The 24700-nt window shown below is 33.1% G+C and overlaps 2 protein-coding genes across 2 annotated transcripts; both read left to right on the top strand.

The window, feature by feature from the left end:
* Window positions 1-11801: 11801 nt before the first annotated feature.
* LOC110810122 (nucleobase-ascorbate transporter 6) lies at window positions 11802-18777 on the top strand. The gene is made up of 15 exons (XM_022036192.2): window positions 11802-11942; window positions 12282-12425; window positions 13321-13418; window positions 13521-13697; window positions 14048-14148; window positions 14755-14830; window positions 14938-14997; window positions 15156-15340; window positions 16041-16137; window positions 16593-16679; window positions 17492-17550; window positions 17650-17741; window positions 17839-17916; window positions 18009-18169; window positions 18291-18777. Exons 2-15 carry the CDS (start codon window positions 12317-12319, stop codon window positions 18507-18509), a joined length of 1599 nt encoding a protein of 532 aa, XP_021891884.1. The 5' UTR covers window positions 11802-11942; window positions 12282-12316; the 3' UTR covers window positions 18510-18777.
* A 4586-nt stretch (window positions 18778-23363) lies between these two features.
* On the top strand, window positions 23364-24597 carry LOC110810140 (D-ribose-binding periplasmic protein). The gene is made up of 3 exons (XM_022036213.2): window positions 23364-23726; window positions 23834-23961; window positions 24252-24597. The coding sequence occupies exons 1-3, from the start codon at window positions 23459-23461 to the stop codon at window positions 24363-24365; spliced, it is 510 nt and encodes a 169-aa protein (XP_021891905.1). The 5' UTR covers window positions 23364-23458; the 3' UTR covers window positions 24366-24597.
* The last annotated feature ends 103 nt before the right edge of the window (window positions 24598-24700 follow it).

The raw sequence follows: 24700 nt of genomic DNA on the forward strand, positions 1-24700 counted from the left end.
GATTTTTGCATCTAAAGTAACAAGAAGTGTGTACCTTCAGAAGAATACATCAACAACAATGTTTTCCTTACCCTTCTTGTACTTCACAACATAGGAAAAAGTCTCAATGAATGCTATCCACTTAGCATGCCTCTTATGCAAATTCTTTTGTCCCCTGAGATACTTGAGAGATTCATGGTCAGTGTGGATCACAAACTCTTTTGGCATGAGGTAACGCTGCCATGTTTCCAATGCCCTCATAATGGCATAAAGCTCCTTATCATGAGTTGGATAATTCAAATGAGCTCATTTTAACTTTTCACTAAAGTAAACAAGTGGTCGGCCTTCTTGAAGCAAAACAACACCTATTCCAATTCCTGAAGCGTCACATTCAACTTCAAAAGTTTTAGAAAAATTAGGCAAAGCTAGAACGGTTGTATTAATCAAATCATGCTTCAATTGATCAAAAGCTTTTTGTTATGAATTACCCCATTCAAACTTTACATTTTTTTTTACCAACTCATTAAGAGGGGCTGCTTTTGTTGAAAAATCTTTAACAAACCTTCGATAAAAACTAGCAAGCCCATGGAAAGATCTTACCTCAGTCACACTTGTTGGAATTGACCAGTCAAGAATAGCCTCAATATTTGCTTCATCAACTCTCAAACCATTAGCACTTACCACATAGCCAAGGAAAATTACTTCTTCCACACAAAAAGTACATTTATTCAAATTAGCATACAACTTTTATTCACGCAAAGCAGTAAGAACAAACTTAAGATGCTCAATATGATAACTCATATTCTTGCTATAAATCAGAATATCATCAAAATAAACAACCACAAATTTTCCAATAAAATACCTCAAAACATGATTCATCAATCTCATGAAAGTGCTGGGGGCATTAGTTAAACCAAAGGGCATAACAAGCCACTCATAAAGACCAATTTTTTTTTTGAAGGCCGTCTTCCATTCATCCCTTCTTTTAATCTAATTTGATGATATCTAGATTTCAAATCAATTTTTGTAAAAATGCATGCACCATATAACTCATCAAGCATATCATCTAATATAGGAATTGGATGACGATACTTAATGGTAATTTTATTAACAGCCCTACAATCAATGCACATGCGTCATGTACCATCTTTTTTTGGAACTAAAATCACAGGAACAGCACAAAGACTTAGAGACTCATGGATTTGTCCTTTAGATAACAATTCATCAACTTGCCTTTGGAGCTCTTTTGTTTTCGCCGGATTTGCTCGATATGCTGAACGGTTTGGAATAGTTGCACCGAGCTGGAAATCAATTTAATGCTCAATACCTCAAATTGGAGGTAATCCATCGGGCACTTCCTCAGGTAGCACATCTGCAAAATCATTCAAAACACCAACAATTTCTAAAGGTAAATCGTTAGGTAACTCATTAGTAACTAAACAAGTTTTATGGTACAAAAGCATAATCACTAGTTTGTGAGAATTCATGGCCCTATCTACATCTCTCATGATAATAAAGAAAGCGCATTTTTTCTCACTTGCTTTTGGCTTTTTCTCAACACACTCCTTAGACTTTTTCAGCTCACTTTCATATTCTAGTATTTTTTTTCTCACTTGTTTTTGGCTCTTTTTTAACACACTCCGTAGGTTTTTTTATTTCACTTTCATATTCAAGCCTTTTTTCCCTCATTCTTATGTGATCTTTATGTACTTGCTGGGGTGTTAAAGGTACAAGGGTATAAGCCTTTTGTTTGTGAACAATTCAGTACTTGTTGGATCTGCCTTCATGATTGGCTTCACGATCAAACTCCCATGGTCGTCCAAGTAGAATATGACCTGCATTCATTGGTACTACATCACAAAGAACTTCATCCTCATATTTACCAATGGAAAATTTTACCATAGCTTGCCGATTCACCCTAATTTCTCCACTATCATTGAGCCATTGCAAGCGGTATGGTGTAGGATGCTTGATCATTGGCAACTCCAGCTTGTCTACAAAATAAGTACTTATACAATTAGTACAACTTCCACCATCAACTATAAGCATGCATACCTTATCTTGCACTTTGCATCTTGCATGGAATATGTTGTGTCTTTGGGCCTCTTCTTCTTGAACTTGCATATTCAAAGCCCTCATAATAACAAGAACTTTATCACCACTGAATTCACATTGATCACCTTCATCTTCACATGAATTGGCTTCCTTTTCATCTTCCCCTTCACTTTGACTCACATAAGATCTATCATCAAGCATAACCATGGTTATGGAATTAAGACATTGAGAAGCAATATAGCCATTTCCCAAACATTTAAAACATGTGAGTTTAAAAATAAAAGAGCTCTTACTAGAATCACCATTTGAAAAACTCTTTAGCTCAAATTTCTTGGATTCTGCCTTCTTCACATCATCCTTTTTATTCACATTATTTCCTTTCCAAGATGATTGAGTAGAAGAAAACTTACTTGAACCACTCTTCTTCTTTAATTGTTTTTCTACCTTCTCAGCCATATGAAGCATTTCGTCCAAATCCATGTAGTGCTGCAATTCAACAACATCAATAATCTCCCTTTTCAAATCACCCAAGAAATGTGCCATAGAAGCCTCGAGATCTTCTTCAATATTGGCTCTGGTCATAACCATGTCTAACTCTTGACAGTACTCCTCCACACTCCTTGATCCTTGAGTTATGCCTTGCAACTTATTGAACAAGTCTCTATAGTAATGAGGGGGTACAAATCTCTTCTTCATTACTGCCTTCATGTCCTCCCAAGTGCCAATAGGTTGTTCCCTATTTCTCCTTCTAGAGACATTCAACTTATCCCACCAAGTTAGTGCATAACCTTGGAATTCAAGATATGCAAGTTTTACCTTTTTTTTCTTCCGAGTAGTTGTGGATTGAAAAGACTTTTCCCACCTTTGTTTCCCACTCCAAGTATGATTCGGGATCATTTCTGCCTTGAAATATATGAATGGTCATTTTGATGCTTTTGAGATTATCATCAACTCTACCTCTATTCCATCTCCTCCTACTTCCTTGGGATATTTTGGATTGAACCTCTTCATCATATTCATGCCTACTTGTATTCCTTTCGAGTTGATCCAGGCGCTACATCACCGTCTCCATTGTTTGATTGAATTGTCTCAACAATTGTTGTCTCCAAGCCTTTTGTTCAAAGCTTTCTTGTGATGCCTCTATTTCTGTTTTATCCATAGGAAATGAAAAGTTTAAATCCTTACACCCTTGTTTCCCTATCCTAAAATGTCACTCCCCAAATGTAACTCTCGGCTTAATATAGTCGGGGATAGATTCACTCGTTTCTTGCCACTCTTTTCCATGTTGCAAGCCTTTAAGAATTCGTTCAAGTTTTACAAATGCTAAAACAACACTTACTAAGCAAAAACAACTAAAACAAAAAAAGGACAAAGTGAATAAGGAAAATCAAGAAGAATGAAAGAAAAAAAAAGAAAGAAAAAAGAAAGGAAGAACCGATTCAAAGGTGTTGAAAAATTTTGTAACTCTTTATTTTCCCAATGATGAAACCTTCAAAACAAATGATATTAGTACTGCCAAAGATCAAATGAATCAATATATTTTTTTTTTCACGGCTACTTTTGATCAAATGAATCAATAAAAACGTAGCTCTGATACCAAAAATGATAACAACGATTATCCGTTGATTAAGATCGTTCCTTGATGATCTAGTTCAACCAATCTTCAATCTTGGATGAATTCAACAACATTGAGCATATCAAACTCAACACCTTTGAATTACACCAAAAGAAAGAATTATGGAAATCTTCTAAGCAACCCAAGCTAACCTATTTGAACCCAACAACAGTAAGTATATTAAACCTACCACCTTTGAATCATAAAAAGGTAGAAAAATTAAACTACTCTTACCCACCCCTAAATTTAATAAACCCAACAATAATAAGTATATTAAACCTATCACCTTTGAATCACAGAAGAGAAAGAAGAAAGGCCAATGTGCCACAACTAGGAGGAAGAATCGTAGTTGATAAACCTAATAAGTTTTGCAAGCAACTTGCAAGACCCAAACTAGCTCAAAGAGACTAACAAATTAAGGAAAACCCTTAACAAGTACGTAATTTTCATCCTATTTACAAGTAGAATGCACCCCTATTTATAGGTCATAGGAAGCACGAAATTTAAAAGTAAATTACTTAAAATTAACTTTGAAAATAGAAACTAATAAAAAAATAAAACAAAATTCAAAACTAATTAATGACTTGGGATTCTAATCTTATTTGAATTTATTTTTCCCAGGCTGACTACTCTTTACTCCATGCTGATTTTTTATCATCCAATGAAGAGTTTTAATGCTTTCGAAGACTCCAATCTTGTTCATAAATGATCAGATTTATTGATGTCCTTCAACTTCAAAGTTAAACCATTATTGTTGACTAGAATTGATAAAAGAGTATAGTCTTAAAGCAACCATGCTTTTGCACGAATTTTAGACCATATTATGGGCCAAAATGATTGTCTTGATTAGTCTAATATGATCCATTATCCCTTATTGGCCCATGATCTGAAATGGTCATGAAATTCATAATTTTGGACTTCGCATTGTGGGCTTTGGAGCATTCTAGTGAAAGACTTGTGCTAATCAAATTCTTCAAAGCTTCTTGCATTTTCTTTCTTCTTGAACGGGTCATTAGACCAACAGTGTTGATCAAATTATCATCTTCACAAACTTGAGCTTCCTAATTAGCAACATTTGAGCTTTTGTGCATTTGATTGCTATCAATTTGTTTGATTAATAACTTCAACAGATAAATAATTCCTCCATTTTGGTTGTTCAGATTCATCACTTTCATGTGCAATATTTGCTTATGCTTTAGAAAGATTGACACGATAATTTCATGACTAAGTTTTCAACATCAATTATATACCACATACACACGACAATTGTGCTTTAAGACTCGTACTTTTAGCACATATAACAGCCTTTTGAATTTCCTTTAGACTACCCCTCTATTTTGAATTGCTTATGATAAACTTTTAGATTGAGTGAATAAATTATATTTTGTTTTTTCTATAGGATCAGTGGAATATATAAAATAATATAATATAATCTAATCTATTTGTAATTCAAAAATTATATTGTATGTTAAAGACTAAATTTAAAACATACATAATAATGGATTTTCAGATTAAAATTCTTCAAAAATATTAATACTATATGCATATCTACATTGAAATTGATCTTTACTAATCAACTTTTCGATCAATGATACTTGTGAACAAATTGAATAACATTTGTATTAAAATTTTCTTATAAAATTTTAACAAATTAAAAAAACAAAATTCTCTCAATTTTATTCTTATTTTTAATGTGGCTATTTTCAGCGGCAACCTTTTTACTGATGCCTGCGGATATTCAACTGCGTCTTTGACCATGACCTGCAGATATGCGACTGCATTTTTTACCAGCATCTGCGGCTGCCTTTTTAGAAACACTTGCGGCTACTCTTTTCCAGCATTTGCGACTGCAATTTTAGTAATACTTGCAGCAGCCCTTTTCCAACACCTGCGGCTCACCCTCTTCTCTTTTTTCACCACCTCCTTTTATATATATATGTATATGTTGACAACACAATTAGGTTTATAACCTAATTGTGCGACAACCTTTTGTTTTATGACTATTTTTTTTTTAATTTTCAATACAAATATTTTATAAATCAATCTAATTTCAAATATATTTTATAATAATCTCTATTATTATAATAATCATACTTATTATATTATTACACTAATAATATAATAACTAAGAAATATAAATATTAATTTTTTATTTCTAAAATAAAAAATTTCAATTTGTCTTCGATATTAATTATATTATCAATGGTAGCAAAAAATAAAATAATATTCTATTTAAATCAAAAAAATTATTTATTTGGTTAAATTAAATTCTCTAATTTAATTATCAAATAATTAAATTAATCTATTTAATAAAAATCAGAAAATTCGTTAGTGTGCGACCTCATAAGTTCAATACTAAAGTGGGAGTAAATTGGTCAAACTAATATATTAATCAAGACTGATGTCTAGCAACACTCCTAACGACTGGATAACATGAAATGTATATTACTCTTAAGAATCTACTAAAGAATAATGTAATATTTCTTTCCATTATTATTGATCCAAGTTAACCCTATAATATGATTTAATTGTCAAATTTCAATAGGTAACCAATTATGTTTCATGTCAATTATAACTGACTAATGAATGACATAAAAAACTAATTTCTTTTTCTATTTAATTGCCTTAACTAAAGTCTTAAATGTAGTTTTTATAATAAATGACAACATAGAACTTAAATTTATTACCAAAGTTGACAGATTCTATCTTGATCAATCACTAATACTATAAGTATTTAATCACACTCAATATCCTTTCAACTATAATTATATGACTACAAGTGTGCAGAATCAAAATATGATAAATAACTTATTAATTATTATGATGATCTCAGGACAAAAGAAATTTTTATGCCTCATCCTTTTAAGAGAATTATCTTATCGACAGTTTAAGATAATATTAACCTTTAGAAATTCTCAATTGAGTCAATTCAATGATCATATATCTCCATATGCATCATTTATATATTTGATTTATTTAATAAAATTAACTAAATCTTAATCTTATAGAGATCATCATATATATATATATGTATATATTGGTTTTACCGGATTATTAATATCCTATTTTGATGATCCAACAACTAAAAATATTTTAAATTAAATCATAAATAACTCTCATTATCAATATCTACATTTTGATGTAAATTATCTAAATTTAATCAAGAACTTCATCATATAAATTGAACAACAAAATAATATATATAATAATAAAAATATTATTATCATATATTAAAATAAATTGTTAAACAAAAATGTATTCAATATATACACGAATAACTAGATTTTGGATATAACAATTATATCCCTAACATTTTCTTTGTGTAAAGAACATCCTCCACTTATGAGAGAGATTGTTTGTTGTTGTTACTTATTTATTTCACAAAAGCTTCTTGAAATGGGAATAGATTCTTTGAATCAATGATAAAGGGTTGAGTTGTCCATCCTTACATTGAAGAAATAAAGGGCATGAATTCTGTCCATAGTCCGCGAATAAGATAATGATGCAAATGGGCATAATTGATTTGCTCTTCCACGTCTAGCTCTAAAATTTCAACACACAAGGTTTTAACTTCAAAAAAAATTCTGAAATTGAAAGATTACCTCGAGTCATCCCAGTAAATTCATTTTCTAAGTACTACAGTTGTATTATATCTTTTGGGTGAATAACCTCTCAAGTGTCTCCCACACTTGCTTCGACGATTGCAAATCATGAACATGCTCGATATACTCTTTACTAATTGATACTCTTAAAGCAAATGGATCTTTGTCATACTTTATCTTGCATTTTCTATGCAATTCAACATTTTATAGCGTATCCTTTGAAATTACAACTTCGTCACCAGAAATAAGATCCCACAAATCCTACCCTTGTAAATAGGCTTCCATGCATAATTTGTAGTAACTATAATTGTTACCAACAAGCTCTTCTATAGAGGCTTGAGAGATGTTGATTCTATTATTCACATTCATTGAAGAATAAAATCAAATAATTGATAGGCAACCTGGGAAAACCATAACTTAAACACTTGATAAGAACAAAATCAAGCTCTGATACCATGTAACAAAACTCAAACACTAAAGTTTATAAAAAACAACAAATAACATTAGAACAAAAAATTTATACTTAATGAATAACTTAGAACATCTCTCACTTAGAAGTGTTAACAACAGAAGATTGAATATTTAAAAAAATTTCAAAAAATCTCAACTACTTATTTATAAGGGCACCAACGTGCTATTGCTATTATCTCAACTAAACCAACATGCTATTGTCATTATATCAAGAAACTCCTTAAAGAAAGGTAAACACAAACTGTAGCACCCGGAAAAAAAAAAAAAAAAAAAAAAAAAAAAGGGGGGCCACGTCAGCAGCCACGTCAGCAGGCCCGGTCAGCAGTCCCGGCCAACCAGGGCCTGCCACGTGGCAAGATCGCGTCACTCCGAAAGGAGCCACGTTGGCGATCCGCGTGGGTGCGATCCGACGGCCCAGATCAATCGCGCGATCGGACGGCCCAGATTCAATCAAAAATGAACGGCCCAGATTAAAACGAAATGAACGGCTGTGATCAAAAGGCAAGGGGTTATAAATAGAACCCCCACACCAGACCAAAAAACCCTAGCCGCCAGCCGCTCGCCGGAGAAGACGAACCAGAGGCCGACCGCCGCCACCCGCCGCCACTCGCCGCCGCACCGGGGAAATTTCTGACCGCCGATCGAGGTAAATTTCATACCCCCGACTCGTTTTTCCCCGCTGATTCCTCCTATGGCCAAATCGAGGCTGAAATCCCGGCCAAACGGCCGGAATACGCGGCCGAAGCCCAGCGGCGCCGCCGCGCCCCCTCTCGGTTTTTGCCTCCGACGAGGCCCTTCCCGGCCTCCGTTCGATGCAATTTTTATATCACCGTGATCACCATTCTTTTCTCTACAGGTTGACCGGAGCCGAATCACCAAAACACGAACCTCGCCGGAGAGCCGCTGCACCCGAGAGCGCCGCCGCCGGTAAGCTCCGTTTTTCCGTGATTTTTTGGCCCCCCGAGGGCCCTAGGGTTGTTTTCTGACAAGGACCAATGCGAGCGTGGCCGAATTCGGCCGAAAACAGCCAACCCGAGGCGACTCGCCGCCGCCGTGCCGGAGTTGCGATTTGGTCCGAAAGGGGCCCTGGGCCTAATTTGGATTTTTTTTTGGACAGGTGCAGGTACTGTTAGTGTGTTTCAGTTCCCCGGGAAAAATTCAGGAAAAATTAGGGACAGCCTGCAGGCGCACTGTGAATCGTATTCGGATCCCGAAAATAAGTAAGGACCCCTCACCCTATTTCCTATCACGGTATTAAAGTTCAAAATGATAAAACGGTATTTCTTGAATTAACGCATGTGTGAAATTGCTTAAGGTTGCTAATGGAGCCCGAGTCTAGTGTGAATGATAATTTACTGTTATTTGGCCTGTTTTACACTGTTTTACAGCTTTAAATGCATTATGGGGTTTGATGTGTTCATTTTATAGTTTCGAATGCATATATTACTGTTTTATTAATTATGGGTTGAATGACTGAAGAACTGATACTGTATGTTGTCTGTTCGGCATGAATTACGATTTGCTTGTTTAAATGTGAATTGATGATGTTTATTGAGGAAAAGGGAAATGAAACATTGTGTAGACTGATAATTGTGTGATGGGGTCAGCCTGACTAGATATCCTGGGAGATGGTGGACGGACCGGGTCCGTAGGGAACCCTACCGGGATTGTGGTCTCACATGCCGGACGGGGCATGGAGATCTTATGGTTTTGGCGCCCATACCGGACGGGGTATGGGGACGGCCCGTTTCACCCTCATACCGGACGGGGTATTGAGGTTTATGGTTTTGGCGCCCATACCGGACGGGGTATGGGGACGGCCCTGGAAACTGATTATGAATGTTAAAGGTTAACGGGTAGCGGGACCCCTAGGGACCCCCATGGATACTAGTAGGCTGGTAAATGAGAAAAGGATATGTTGTATAATGATTGAATTACAAAAGGCGTGATAAGTGCTATGTTTTACAGCTTATATTATTCCATGATTGTGATAATGTTATTATTTTTCTTATATTGTTTTCATAAATTCCACCGAGGTAAGTGGATGGTAAAGATTTTCATGTTAATAAACGAGTTTATTGTAAATTATGCTCCATTGGTCTTTTTGTGTTTTTCTACCAACCTTTATCTCCGTGACGGTGAGATATCGTGATGTTCTTACTGGGGTAGTGTAGCTCACTCCTTAATTAACCATTTCAGATCAGGAAGACATGGTTCCCGAGCCCGTTCCGCAGGAGGACGACGAAGGGGATGCCTAGAGACTCTGTAGTCATACGCATAGTTTTATTTTCGAGTTTCTTTCTTAGTTAGTTTAATCTTTTATATTTTAAGTACGTTTTTGGTTTTTCGTGTAAGGAATGTTAACTGAAATTTTGATCTCGCTTCCGCATTTGATATATTTAAATACTCATTTCATTTTAATATTTCCGGGGTCGTTACACAAACAAATTCCTAAATAAATAGACAACTAAGAAAAACAAACTCTTGACTTTGTCAGCAACTCTACAACAAACATGATTTGTAAGTTGCACTAATTTATGACATAAGTTGCATGCAACATAAACTCGCTTGTGAGCATTTAATATATATCTTGTTAAGATATATCTATGAAGTCTTTTTTATTAGTGAAAATATATTTTTAATACAAATAATTATGTCACTTTTTGAGGTACTTTGACTCATTACATAAAATTCTAAACTTTTTATTTGTGTTTTAATAGAAAAAGATAATACATGATATAAGTTAGTGTAATTACGATAATGTCTTATAAGATGACATGTCTTGAAAAACTTAACATTCTATTGAATGATTTCTTTGTAAAAGAACTTTATTTAAACATATTTAATTTATTAGGTGATTTATTTAAAAATAGTTAACTTTGTAATTTTTACTTGATGAGATAATAATACAAGATAATTTAATAAAAAAAAATATTAATTGTTAATATCGTAAATATTATGAAGATTGAAAAGTATAAGAATTCAAGATCACATATATATATGTATATATATAAAATGTGAGCACTCTATAAAGCATGCTGAGGAACCCCAAATTTATTAAAGTAAAAGTTTTGAAAAACACTTTTAAATTAGAATTGACATAAACTAGAACATAAGTCCAAAAAAAAAAGGGAGGGAGGGGGAGATAAATTAAAACAAAGAAAAAGGAAAAAGTTAAGAGAAGAAAAAAGGAAAAAAGAAGTTGAATTAAATGAAATATGTTAGACTTTAATATCAATAAGTTTTATTTATTTTCATTTGTCTTAACTAAATTAGTAATTAAATATTTGTAGAGTGTATCAGAACATTATTAACTAACAAGTTAAATCTATGACAATTCAAAATTTCAAGATTTAACTGAACATGAATTTGTATAAAAACTTTTTAATGATCTTGAAGAGTAAAATAACTTATTTTAGAATATTAGAAAATTGAGAGTGACGCAAAATGGTTAGGGTTTTTTTAGGGGGAGTGAACCGAAAAAGATGATCAAAATTCATGAGCCGAGCGACAACAGCCAGCGATTGGGGGTGGGGGTGGGATGAGGATTGTGTCGGTTCCCTTGTCTCTTTTTCCTTTTCCAATATTGCCCTTGCTTGCGGCACCCCACCACTTCCTCAATTCCTCAAGTGTAATTCCGTCTTTTCATTCCAAGAACGTGCCTCATCGGGGGCAAGCGTGGGATTTGATATTGCCAAGAACAACTATGAGGCCGCCATAGATCCATCATAAAACGGTGTCGTTCAGGAAGAGAATGAAATTTTTTAGTCTTGTCAATATCATTTTCCCATGGACGGACCTCCTCCATCTTGCTTTCTTTCTGTTGCTTTTTGCATGATTGAAGGACACCCGTATGATTTAAATAAAAAAAGAAATAAAAGAAAACACTGTTACTATTTTTTGTGCTCTCTTTTTCCATGGTTTAGTGAGGGAGAGAGAGAGAGAGAGAAAAACTGGTTCACAGAGTATATTGTGAGAGAAAAATCAATTTGTAGTCTAGAGAGAGAGAGAGAGAGAGAGAGAGCGGTAGAGGGTCTTCCCTTCACTTGGTTCTGCTTCACTGTTTTTCAAAAATCACACCTTCTGCTGCACTGTTTATCTTTTTTGCCTTTTTATTTTTCATCACCTTAAGCAATTTCTAGGTGGTGGTGTGGGGTACATGATTCATTATTGACCTTTAATGCTCTTTCACTCGATTTTGCTTTGAAGTCTCTTAAAAGGTACCTTCCTCCTTCTCACTGTTTTCTAGTTATGTTAATCCGCAATTACTAAGGCCATTATTTTCCTTTCATTTATCCTCTAAACCATCCTTGTAATACTCTAGTCTACCTTCAGCTCCACTTTACACTGTTAAGAGCTCTTTCTAACTCACTCGCTTTTTTCTATATCATTAGGCATACATGTGACTGTTTCCCTCTGTTGGTCCTCTAGTTTCTCACTCTTTCTCACTTTCCCTGGCACTTCACTTGAGATTTGGGATCTGGGTCGTACTCAGATTTGGGTTTTTGCTTTGTGTTTCTTTTGTTTCTTAGTGATTGTTGACTGCTTGTTTTTCTTAGAGAAAGACAGTTTCAGTTAGAGAAAGAGAGAGATCATGGCAGGAGGAGGAGCTCCGGCGCCGAAAGCAGATGAACCGCAGCCGCACCCACCAAAGGATCAGCTACCCAACATTTCTTATTGCATTACAAGTCCTCCTCCGTGGCGTGAGCATCTTTGCTTCGCACTTTACTTTTATGCTTTAATGAGCTTTCAACTAGTTCTGTAAAATTATAGCTTCAAAATTCTGTTTATTTTTTGAGATATAAATTGGATTTTCACGGAATGTTTTTGGTTCTGAGTGAGTGACTGTGATTCCCGTGAATCCAGCTTAGGAATATTTTAGATAAGCTTTTGGTATTTGTTCTTTTGAGAGGAAGTCTTTTGGTATTTGTTATTGTGTTGGGTATGTGCTTTTCTCAGTATTTCTTTAGCTGAAAGTAGCTTTTTGGGTCCTCTTTTCTTTTACTAGATATTTCTTTTCAAAAAGCAAATGCTCTCTTCTGAAAACAAGTTCCCGGTGTTTCATTGTTTTAATATTCTAATTTTGTGAAAAAACAAAAAAGAAAATAAAGAAGAGAAAACCCAACCACCCTTCTTATTTAAACATCTTAGAATTTTAATTATATTCTGCTGATATGTTTTAGCCTCCTTTTTCGTTACTGTTCAGGGAACTTGGGAACTGGATTTCTCTGTCAGTTGTACATTAATTAATCGGCAGATTCTATTTCCAACAAATTGGAATAATTTTTTTCCTTTATTATTAATTGATTTCCTCTTGATTGAATCTCTTTTTTCACTTATCATTATGGCTCATCTGCACAAAGATTTTGTCTCATTTTGGGGTTGCCTGCATCAACTTCTGTTGCCATTTTGATATATGTAAGGAACTTTCAACAAATGTACTGTTGTGGTTCAGAAAATTTTACCATACTACTCTGGGTAAATTTTTGTAGTCAAATTATCTTTGCTTGTCTTTTTCTTTTATCTTGACTGGTTGTAGCTTTCATCGTAGAGAAATTGCATTTAATTTACTGAAACTCTGATTCATGTTTGTTGCAGCGGAGGCTATACTACTTGGCTTTCAGCATTATCTTGTGATGCTTGGCACAACAGTTCTTATTCCTGCTTCACTTGTTCCGCAAATGGGGGGTGGAAATGTAAGGCATTTCTAAAAGAACTAACACGCCTATTCTATGACATGTATTCTCTCTTTAATAATATTCCACAATATGATGAGAATGATCTTTCCATTCTCGTAGGAGGAGAAAGCGAAGGTGATCCAGACATTGCTTTTTGTTGCTGGTTTGAACACATTGCTGCAAACATTGTTTGGAACTAGGTTACCTGCTGTGATTGGAGGCTCCTACACCTTTGTCCCAGCCACAATCTCAATTATTCTTTCTGGCCGATTCAGTGACGTTCCAGACCCTATTGAGGTTTTGTGACCTACATCCAATCCCGTTTTATAACGTGATATCAGTGGAACATTCAGTTTGTGAATAACATGTTTATAGTAACTGGATGATGTATAATTAGACATCCAGAATGCACGTGTTGCAATATATAGTGTTCGTTTTCTTGTCAATGATTATTTCAGAGAAAAAGGAGAGAACTAGTGCTGAATTATTGTATGACAATCTGCATAATTCCCTTCCTATTCCATGTAAAAAGTTAATGACTTAAAAGAAAGAGGATTATTGTGAAAAGGAAGCACCATGTTGGTTCCATTGATGATCATCAGTTTCTGTCTTAGTAAGCTGTAATTGTGTTTTTGATTCATTTCCAGAGGTTTAAGAGGACAATGCGAGCAATCCAGGGTGCCCTGATTGTTGCGTCCACTCTTCAAATTGTCCTAGGCTTTAGTGGCCTTTGGCGAAATGTTACAAGGTCAGTTTGGAACGTAAATTAGTTAATACTAATAATAATTAATGAAGTTTCTTAATACAGCTAAGGTTCATATTTTCCATGTAATTAATTGGACTGTGTACCAGATGCCATGTGTTAGAATAAAAATCTTCTCGGGAAATTTATTATTAGAGCTTTAAGTTCTCTCTTCAAGCCTTATCCTTGCTTTTTCTTTATATATTTTTTTGAAGGTTGTCTTTTCTGTATATTTCCGCTGCCTCTCTGCATTTGTATTATGTAGTTCATATATGGGGTTTGATCTATGCTTAATCTCACTTGCAAGTGCAAGGAGGTGTTAGAATATTATATAGAAATAAGTGGAACATTTTCCAATTAGCTTAAGCATTGAAAAAATTTGTTACTAAACTATATTATTTCGCAACATGGACAAATTATTTTTCTGTTTCCTTCGTCTTAATTTATTTATTTGAAATATATATGATTTTGATTCAAAGATGATTTTCATTGTTGTTTGTTTGCTTTATAATAATATATTTTTTGTGTTTGATTCATTTTTAGCATCAACCCAAAACTTCAACATGCTCTAGCTGCTTCAGAGTCATTTGGGCTTACTTTTCCTTGTTTCAGGTTTTTAAGTCCACTTTCTGCTGTTCCTTTGGTTGGTCTAGCTGGTTTTGGGCTGTATGAGTTTGGTTTTCCTGGGGTAAGTACTCATTTGTTTCATATATGGGGACACATGAAAACCACATATACATGCTTTCCAAATAATCTCATCATCTTGGATATTGACTGCTGTCTTGCACCTTTCAGGTAGCTAAATGTGTTGAGATTGGCCTGCCCGAGCTTATCATTTTAGTATTTGTTTCACAGGTAATGTTTAATAACATGTGATATGTTGCACATGTTGTTTCCCAAAGGAGTTCTAATGATTCTATGTATCTTAGATTTTGCTACTTCTAACATGCTGATGCTTTTAGAAAGCAATGAATATTAACAGGGTTAATATTTGTTACTTTGTTGCTTTGCAGTATATGCCCCATGTTCTACATTCAGGGAAAAATATATTTGATCGTTTTGCTGTCATATTTGCCGTGGTGATTGTGTGGATTTATGCTCACCTACTTACTGTTGGTGGAGCTTATAACCACGCTGCCCCAAAGACACAAGCTAGCTGTCGTACTGATCGTGCTGGTCTTATTGATGCAGCTCCATGGTAAGTTTTTGGCTACATCCTTTGATCAGTGTATATCTTTCAAATTTCTTCATCTGCAAATCTTGGAAATGAAGTCTTGACTTGTAATAGCTACACTTCTTATAATTTAAAACTCCGGCTTGACGTTCATGATCTCTAGGAACCTGGTTTTGAATGAGTTTAGCTATTTGTAATGTATGTATGTCTATATGTAATATTACTGATGGTTGTTTCAATTTCCTAATATAATTGTGTCGCTAAACTCATTGCTCGAGTTTATCCCAATAAATTGGGTTGTTAGAGTAATGGCTCAATCTCCCTTTTTTCTTAAAGGGAGTAACAAATCTCTGTCATAATTATTATGTTTATATTTTTTAACGTTTTTAATGAGTATGTATAGCTATTAAAAGATTAGCAACCTTGTATCCAAAGGGTTGAGTTATATGGTAAAAAAGTGAATCTTCACATGATTGGAGAAACATTGTAATGCAACAAGTTCTAATTATATGTTGTGGAACTCCGAATCATTTATTATTTTCTTTATGGTGATTATTGCTTTTAGTTTTTTATTAATGGTTTCATATTGAACAATTCAGTTGTTACTTTCAAGCAGTAGTATGGTGCACTCTCAATACTGCTTTACCATTGTGTGTATATGTGTGAGTAGTGTGCAATCCCTAGATAAGCATGACTTATAGCCATTACCTTCCATGGTTTTCAGGATAAGAGTTCCATGGCCCTTTCAATGGGGACCACCAGCATTTGATGCCGGTGAAGCTTTTGCCATGATGGTGACTTCTTTTGTTGCACTGGTTGAGGTCTGTTTACTTATTTCATTCCTTTTTTTCACCTTTTAAACTAATAACGAACTAAATCATTATTCTTGTAATTGTTGTCGTCATCATTATCATTACCATCATCAGCATCATGTGTTATGATGCCAGTTTCTCTAATTCCACATTGTTTTTCACACACCACCTATTTATTTCATTCTTCTGATTGTTTCAACAATGGAATTTGTATATCCATTATAATATGTTCAAGTCATGATTCTGCAATTATGCATGCACTGAAAATATATTTTTCCTTGCTATAATGTTGGTTTTCCATTGAATAGTTCATCTATTTCATACAAAAGTTTTTGTAATTCTGAACTTCATATTCTGTTTTTTTCTTCTATTAGATAATATTTCCTTGAATTACTTGATTAGCATGTGTTATTTAATTTATCAAAGCTTACTGGTTTCTCACATATACCTAATGATATTAACAGTCCACTGGTACTTTTATTGCGGTCTCAAGGTATGCTAGCGCAACGATGTTGCCATCTTCTATTCTCAGCCGCGGTATTGGTTGGCAGGTACTTATGGCGCTTGCTCACTTGTTATTTCATAATGATCTTGACAAACTTGATCAGTTCAAATTTGTTAAGGATTCTTAGCTATAAAGTGGATCTATGTGTGGATCATGTTGTGCGATCAATACTTTTTAACTTCACATGTATGTGAAAAATATCAAAATATGAAACTTGATAATTCAAGTTTAGGGTTATTGGCACTTAAACCTGCTTTATGCATGAATCATATTATTAGATCAATATGTTTTGATTTTACATGTATATGAAAAATTTCAAAATAAGTGATCTTGTCTTATTAATCTGTTTAGTAATCAATTATTCCCTTCAACCAAAGACCAAGTAGCAAATGAATATTTTTTTTTTTTAAAAGTGCGAAGTGTTTCATTTACTTTATGCACAAAGGGAATGCAAACCCATGCACAAGTAGCAAATAAATTTAAAGAACATCAGAAGTGACTGGATGCTTGAAATTCTAACCAATTGATTTGGAACAAACTAGAGAGAGAAATTTGTCATTAAAAAGAAAATGTAATTCAGAAATTGAGGATGGAAATCATTCAATTGAATAATTTCAGAACTCAATAAAAGCAAAAATAATAAAACCCTTCTTCAAGTGGATAAGGTTAACGGCCATTCTTGGGGCTGTCCAGCTGATGCAAGGATGACGCCCCCCGTAGTCAGGTATAGTGCAAAATATTTGTTTTCTTTATGTTATGATCTGCAAGTGATGCTTCTGTGCAAAGTTTTTGGACTTCCACCATAGCTGAATGCTAAGTCCTCATGTTCTAAATTAACATACTTCCTTTCTGGCTTAGGGAGTTGCAATTTTGATTTCTGGGCTGTTTGGCACTGTGAATGGATCTTCTGTTTCTGTGTAAGTTTCTTACTTGGGAAACAGTTCTAGTGCACTAGTGTTTGCATTCAATATATTGAAATATAAATTTCCATGTTGACTTGTGGTTTATTTTCATAGAGAGAATGCTGGTCTTTTGGCCTTGACACGTGTTGGCAGCCGAAGGGTTGTTCAAATATCTGCTGGCTTCATGATTTTCTTTTCTGTTCTTGGTAAGCTGTTAATTTCTGAGCTTCTGATTAAACATGTCCACTTTTCCATATTTCTTTTGGAGCATTTTGTTCATGTTTCCATCACATAAATATGCAGGAAAATTTGGAGCAGTCTTTGCTTCAATTCCAGCACCAATAATTGCTGCTTTGTACTGTCTCTTCTTTGCTTATGTTGGTATGAACCTTATCTTTCAACAACCAGAACTATAAGTATCTGATTCACACACTTATAGGTAATTATGTATTCTGTTTCATCGTAATCTACAGGTGCTGGAGGTCTAAGTTTTCTTCAGTTTTGCAATCTTAACAGCTTCCGGACAAAGTTCATACTAGGCTTCTCCATCTTCATGGGCTTGTCTGTGCCACAGTACTTCAACGAGTACACTGCAATTAACGGTTTTGGTCCAGTCCACACTAGGGCAAGATGGGTATGCATACATTATTAACCCTTAGATCTGGAGTGTCTTAAATCTAAATACAATTTTGCTAGAATCATGTTATAGTCAGTTGAATTCCACTAATCAACATTCCATGTTTTCTACTTGGCAGTTCAATGACATGATAAATGTCCCTTTCTCGTCGGAAGCATTTGTTGCGGGCTGTTTGGCCTTCTTTTTAGATAATACATTGCATCATAAGGATGGTGCCATCAGGAAAGACAGGGGTAAACACTGGTGGGATAAGTTCAGGTCCTATAAAAGTGACACAAGAAGTGAAGAATTTTATTCACTGCCCTTCAATCTAAACAAATATTTCCCATCTGTGTGACGTGCCCGTGCCAGAATTATGAGTTATTAGGTGATGCTCTAAAATATGGTTTCCTTAATATCTTCTGAATTCCTCCTTTCTGGCTCACATGTTTAATCACATCAAGGATCACTTCTTAAAAGCCTGTAACATGATATTGCTCTGTATAAGATAGTCTCCTTTATAGGATGCCTTAGAACATTTGTTGAATTGTTTTTCCTTGCTGTAAATCCAATGGGAGGTGTGGATTTTATGTATCAATGAAGCGATTATATTGCTTTGTCATTCATTTTAATCTATTTCGTAATCCGGTAGCGCACTAATTAACTGGGATGCTGTTTAAAGCATTATATTCCCAATCTGGTTGATTAGGTGCTGCATCTAAACAAGGAAGTTATATATATATATATATATATATATATGTATCAATATTAGGATAAGAAGGAAGTAAGTTCATGTTTTTGTTTGCTTTTTCAGATTGTGTAATATGGGTGCAGATGTCATGGGATGTGGAAAGAGTCTGCAAGAAAATAGAATTGTGTCAAGTTTGTTTTGTTGTGTTGTTTAGGTACGTGGACTGGGATGTAGGTAGTAGTTGTGAATGAGATAAGGGTGTGTGATGGATGACTGATGAGCTGAAAATTGACAGGGTAACTGCTGCTTTTTAAGGCATACTTTATGGGCAAGCAAAGCAATGTGTCAAAACCATGACCTAATGCTTGGAAAGTGGTTTTTTCCTTTTTCTTATTTGAAGAAATTTAATGTTGGATCCAAGCAATGTTTAATTTAAGGGTTGGATGATCACACACAAACCAAAACAGATGCTTACAAATATATCTTGGAATCATTATTACAAGACGTCTGTCTTCTTCAAGTTGCTCAAAGTTGAGCAAGACTAATTCAATCAATAATGATTTGTCAAAAAATATAATATTTTTGTATGATTTATTTTCTTTCTAACCTTTTTAATGCTATCATTTTAATTTTATGCGGACTGAAATGAAGGTAATATTTTTTTTTTTTCAAGTTCACAAAAGGGAATATTGAATCATACATCTCATTTATTTTTATATACTGATAAATTGACTTCTAAATTAATGTTCGAATATCCATCTAAATATAGTGACCCAAGTTTCAAACAATAAATATTTTTTTTGGGTGGGATTAGGAGAAGATATAATTCTTGATTAAAAGAATTGTAAAATAATTTTTAATTTTAATTGAATTAAATATGAATTATAAATAAATTTTAGAAAATTTATAGATTTCTTCTAAAAATAGCACAAAGGAGAAGAAATTAACTACAAATAATAATAATAATAATAATAATTGGATGGGGAGAAAATTGAGAGAACAGAAGAAAAAAAAAAAAAAAAAAAGTTTTGTGTATTCATATTGGGAAAGATTTAATGTGATTCAACATGTTAACCAAAATTTAATTCTTGTTTTGTTAAATTCACTGTTTAATTCTAATGGCTTTGATTGATTTATGATTTAATATTACATTCTTCAAAGGAAGAATCCTCGCAAAGCTCAAGATACCAACTTACTCTTCTTTACTTTGTAAGTACTTATCTGTCATCAATCCATTTCTTTTTCATTAATTCCAAAAAAGAAATTAATGCTTTCAACTCTTAATCCATCATTATGGTGGTACTAATTATGTACTATAAGAGCTGGATTATGCTCTTGCTAATTATTATATTCATTATATGTATAATGTGGTCCAAAAAATGTAAACTATAATTGTTTGTTTTAAGTTGGAGACGCACAAAAAACATTCTCTTTCAGCTTTAATTTTGTATGGAGTATGAACCCATTTGTTTACAACACAAAAGAAAGATCCTAATAAAAAGTTGAATTTTCAGATTTGCTTCATTTATTAAATTAGTAATTAATGATAATAAACTTATATATACAAACACAGCTAAGCTCAATTTCTTCTCTCAAGCAATCCTGGGAATATTCTAAATGCTGTTTAATTCCTAAAATTACACTTTTTTTTTTTTTTTTTTTTTTTTTTCCTAAAATTATAAATTATGGCACCATATGGGCCCCTTCCCAATTCAATTCATGAAAAGGAGGAGGAGCTCAATCATACCCATTAGTTTAATATTATATATATATATATATACACACACACATAAAAAAGATCAACCATAAAAGCAATATAAAAATTGGATTTTTCCACATGTATTATGCATATAAATGTAGAGATTACAAAGGAAAAGAAGTTGGAGATCTTCGTAATATGCAGAGGGATTTTGAAATCTAGCTGTATAAGTTGGCCATATTTTTGCACCAAAGAATTTGAACATTGTCTCAATCATTTAATATGTCTTCAATTATTAAATTATAAAAAAAACTATAATTATTTTTTAAAAAATTTCTTTTGGTTTTTGTATTAAAAATTAAAAAAAAAAAAAAACATTAAGATAGATTAATGACAAATTTATTGTTATTTATAGTGGTTTTGATTTAATTAATTATTTTTATGTTTTCATAATTAATTAACTCTTTAAAAAATTTATCATGAATAAATATGTTCATTAAGATAATGAATGGTAAAAATTTGGTATTATTTTATAGGTTTGTATTAAAATTATGTACTTCCCCAGATATATAAGTTTCTTAATTATGTGATTAGCTTAACCAATAATACTTAATTAAATGGAAATTATTTTTATGTATGCACAAGTAGAAAGTAGTGCTTCAAGACATTGAGAAGTGCAGTTTGGCATGTGATCAGGTTAATTTCACGAGGATTAACTTAATCAATATGTGCTGGAAATTTCTTTCTTTTTTTTTTATAAAAAAAATAATAATAAACTTATCATTAATTGTTGTATTTTATTTATAATTTAATAACATCTTTCACCTCAAATTTTATTTTGAGTAATTATTCATATTAAAATAAAAAAATATATTCTAATTTTATTAATATTTTTATAATATAAACATCAAATAATTATTTTTTATAAAATAAATATAAATATAATCATAATATTAAAATATGAAGAGTTTTTATCTAATTTACCCTTATGAGTTAAATTATTTGACAAAAAATATATATTTTTTGAATTGATAATCTATATATTTATCAATTAAATAATTTAAAAATTGTAATAATATTATTCTTAAAATAAGAACATATACACATAAACAGACTTTTAATTTAGAAATTTTAAGGAAAAAAGAGGGAAAAAAAAAAAAAAAAAAACATGAACGCCAACTTGCTCTCCGGTTAATTTTCTGTGTTTAACATTTTATGCGCAAATTATTAAATTATCGTTGCACGGTTGCAACTTCATGAATTAATATAAAAAAAAAAATAAAAGTTGTGACTTGATGCAATTAATTAATTAAAAAATAATATTAATCTGAGAGAGTAAGTAGTGGGTCCCAAGAGTTGATCTGTATTATGATCTGATCTGATGTTTTTGTTTCCAAGTTGGACAGCAGAGCATGGAAGCTTATCATGGTCCCCCACCCCCCATGATAAATACTCATTACTCAATTCTGTGGGTAAAAAAGGTAAACAAACATACCTTAAATCATGCTTCCGTCGATAATTAAATCACCCTATTAACCATCAAATTAATTTTGAACTAAGAAAATTGACTAGTATAAATAAAAATAAAATTAGAGAATAAATTATTTTATTAATCCAAGTAGTTTGATGTAATAAATAAATAAAACAAATTAATTACCAATTTTGAAATTAATTATTGAAATATTCAGAAACAAACTTCAACTTAGTCTTTTTAATCTTATTCTAAATCTAATTTAAAAAAAATATTTGAATTATAATGAATTCTTTCTCACACTTGAAGCTACATATGCAGTAATTAGTTGTAAAAATATTGATTTTGTTTACTTAAAATTAATGAGCATCATTTATAATAAAAATATTTATGATGTCATAATATACCGCAATACATTTTATTATGCCCACCAACTTACAAAAAGAAGCTTTGGTTTTTCAAAATAGGACGAAAATAATTTAAATAAGTGAGAAAAAAGAAAAGCATTCTCTTGCACACGCGACACGCACTCATTACGTGTCGAGGGATCTGCATGTGGTAGTCGTCACCTGGGACCCACGACCTTAACGGTTACACACGCTATTTTTCACCCCTCTCTTTTGATGTTCCATCCGGTGACCAACGCGAAACGTCTTCCTCCTAATCTCATCTGCTCACGCTCTTTTAGGCGCGTGCCACTTTACATGATTTATATATTTTTAAAATTACGTAAGAACAATGCATTTTCATATTTATTTTTAGTGAAAATAAAGTTATGGTAAAATGTTTTATGTAATTCAGCTTCTGAATATTAAAGAAGAGTTTTATTTTATTTACAATTAAATCAAGAAATAAATTTTAGTTAAGCAAATTTCGAATTTTAAATTAAATTTAAGTGAAAAATATAAATAGGCGGGTGGTCCCTGGGGACAAAAAAGATTTTGTAATTGTACATAGCACCTCTGGCCCCACTTTCTTTCTGTCTCTTATAGAAAACGACGTCATTTCACGCTATCACAATGACCCTTACATTTCTTTTTTAGTTTTTTATTTTTACTTTTTTAGATAAAAATTTACACACCAAATTTTTTTTTTAAAAAAAGTAATTTATTTAACTTAAATTTGTATTAAATACGTTTTTATAATATGGTTAAGACTTACTAACCTTATTTACATCAATCTTAATCAATAATAACACCTCATTACTCTCATAATATAATCCATATTTAAGAAAAGAAAAAGAAAGTAATTAATGGGTTGAGTGGCAATTACAACTAATAATCACATTGTAGTAAATAATGGACTAAAATTAGAAAAGCTTGTCATATAATAAGTAGAAAAGGCATTTTACCATATTTGACAGAGTTGGTGGCTATAAACACACTGTTGAAGCATCTCACTAAACTTCCTCCTTTCATCTTCACTTTAGGTTTCAGAGCTCTGAAAATGGGTAACTGTCAGGCGGTAGATGCAGCAACACTGGCGATACAACACCCATCTGGGAAAGTAGACAGATTGTATTGGCCTGTGAGTGCTAGCGAGGTGATGAGGACTAACCCTGGTCACTATGTGGCTCTTCTTATTTCCACCACCTTGTGTCCATCAAACTCCAACGCCTCCAATGCCGAATCTGTTCGGGTCACCAGGATTAAGCTTCTCCGCCCAACAGATACTCTTGTTCTTGGACAAGTTTATAGGCTTATCACTACTCAAGGTATAGACGCATCTATATCTCTGTCTGGTCAATTGTTGCATCATTTTGTGCTTTTTTCTGGTGATTTAAACTGGGTGGGTCTTGTTTGGTTTTGTTGGTTTATGTAGAGGTTATGAAGGGATTATGGGCAAAGAAGTGTGCAAAGATGAAGAAATACCAGGAAGCTGATCACAAGGATGGTTTGAAACCAGAAACTATACCAGGAAGAAGATCTGGACCAGAGAGGGATACTCAGGTGAATTAAAATAACCATCAAACAATCCATGACTCATATAGTCTCCATGATTCTTTCTTTGATTTTGTTGTACAAGATTAACTGGCCAACAAATTATTTCACATCTGCTACCTGTTAGAATTTGAGTATTGATTAGCGTATATATAACAAAACTTTTGAGCTACAACTGATATATATATATATATATATATCTACTCTTTAATGATTGACTAATGGTCATGTATCAAGGAAATTCATTACTTTTCTTTCTTGAAAACTTGTTTCTAAATCCTAATATCCAACATGTTCAGGTTGCAAAGCATGAAAGGCACCGATCTCGAGTGGCAGCGTCAACCAATCAAGCTGGGTTGAAATCAAGAACATGGCAACCCTCTTTGAAGAGCATCTCAGAGGCTGCAAGCTGAGTAGATTTCATGTTAACATAACAGAGCGGGACCAAAATTTCTCAAATCACCTGTGGAAATCAAAGGGTTTCACATTCAGGGTGGCAGGTAAAAATCAATGTTAACAAGAAGTTTCAAGTTGGGATCTTTGAGTAATGCACACTTGTATAGGGAAGGGTAAATGGTAAAAGCCAACATTACTCTTAATCAACTTATATTCTAAAATGGAAACTATAGTTTCCTTTGAAAACCATTATCATGTTTGCCCAAGTTCTTAAACTTTTTGAGTATTAACAAGGAGGAGGTTCATGTTGGAAAATAAACCACAAATGTAAAAGGTCTAAACTTTTAGTCTC

The sequence above is a fragment of the Carica papaya genome, chromosome 9 (genome assembly GCF_054855325.1).
Source record: "Carica papaya isolate Zhongbai chromosome 9, ASM5485532v1, whole genome shotgun sequence".
In the NCBI taxonomy this organism is placed as follows: Eukaryota; Viridiplantae; Streptophyta; class Magnoliopsida; order Brassicales; family Caricaceae; genus Carica; species Carica papaya.

Coding starts and splice junctions, on each gene's coding strand:
- LOC110810122 (XM_022036192.2), top strand. CDS start 12,317: ATGGCAGGAGGAGGAGCTCCGGCGCCGAAAGCAGATGAACCGCAGCCG. Junction 13,419..13,520: donor CGCAAATGGGGGGTGGAAAT/GTAAGGCATTTC, acceptor CCATTCTCGTAG/GAGGAGAAAGCGAAGGTGAT. Junction 18,170..18,290: donor TCCACACTAGGGCAAGATGG/GTATGCATACAT, acceptor TCTACTTGGCAG/TTCAATGACATGATAAATGT.
- LOC110810140 (XM_022036213.2), top strand. CDS start 23,459: ATGGGTAACTGTCAGGCGGTAGATGCAGCAACACTGGCGATACAACAC. Junction 23,727..23,833: donor TAGGCTTATCACTACTCAAG/GTATAGACGCAT, acceptor TGGTTTATGTAG/AGGTTATGAAGGGATTATGG. Junction 23,962..24,251: donor GACCAGAGAGGGATACTCAG/GTGAATTAAAAT, acceptor CAACATGTTCAG/GTTGCAAAGCATGAAAGGCA.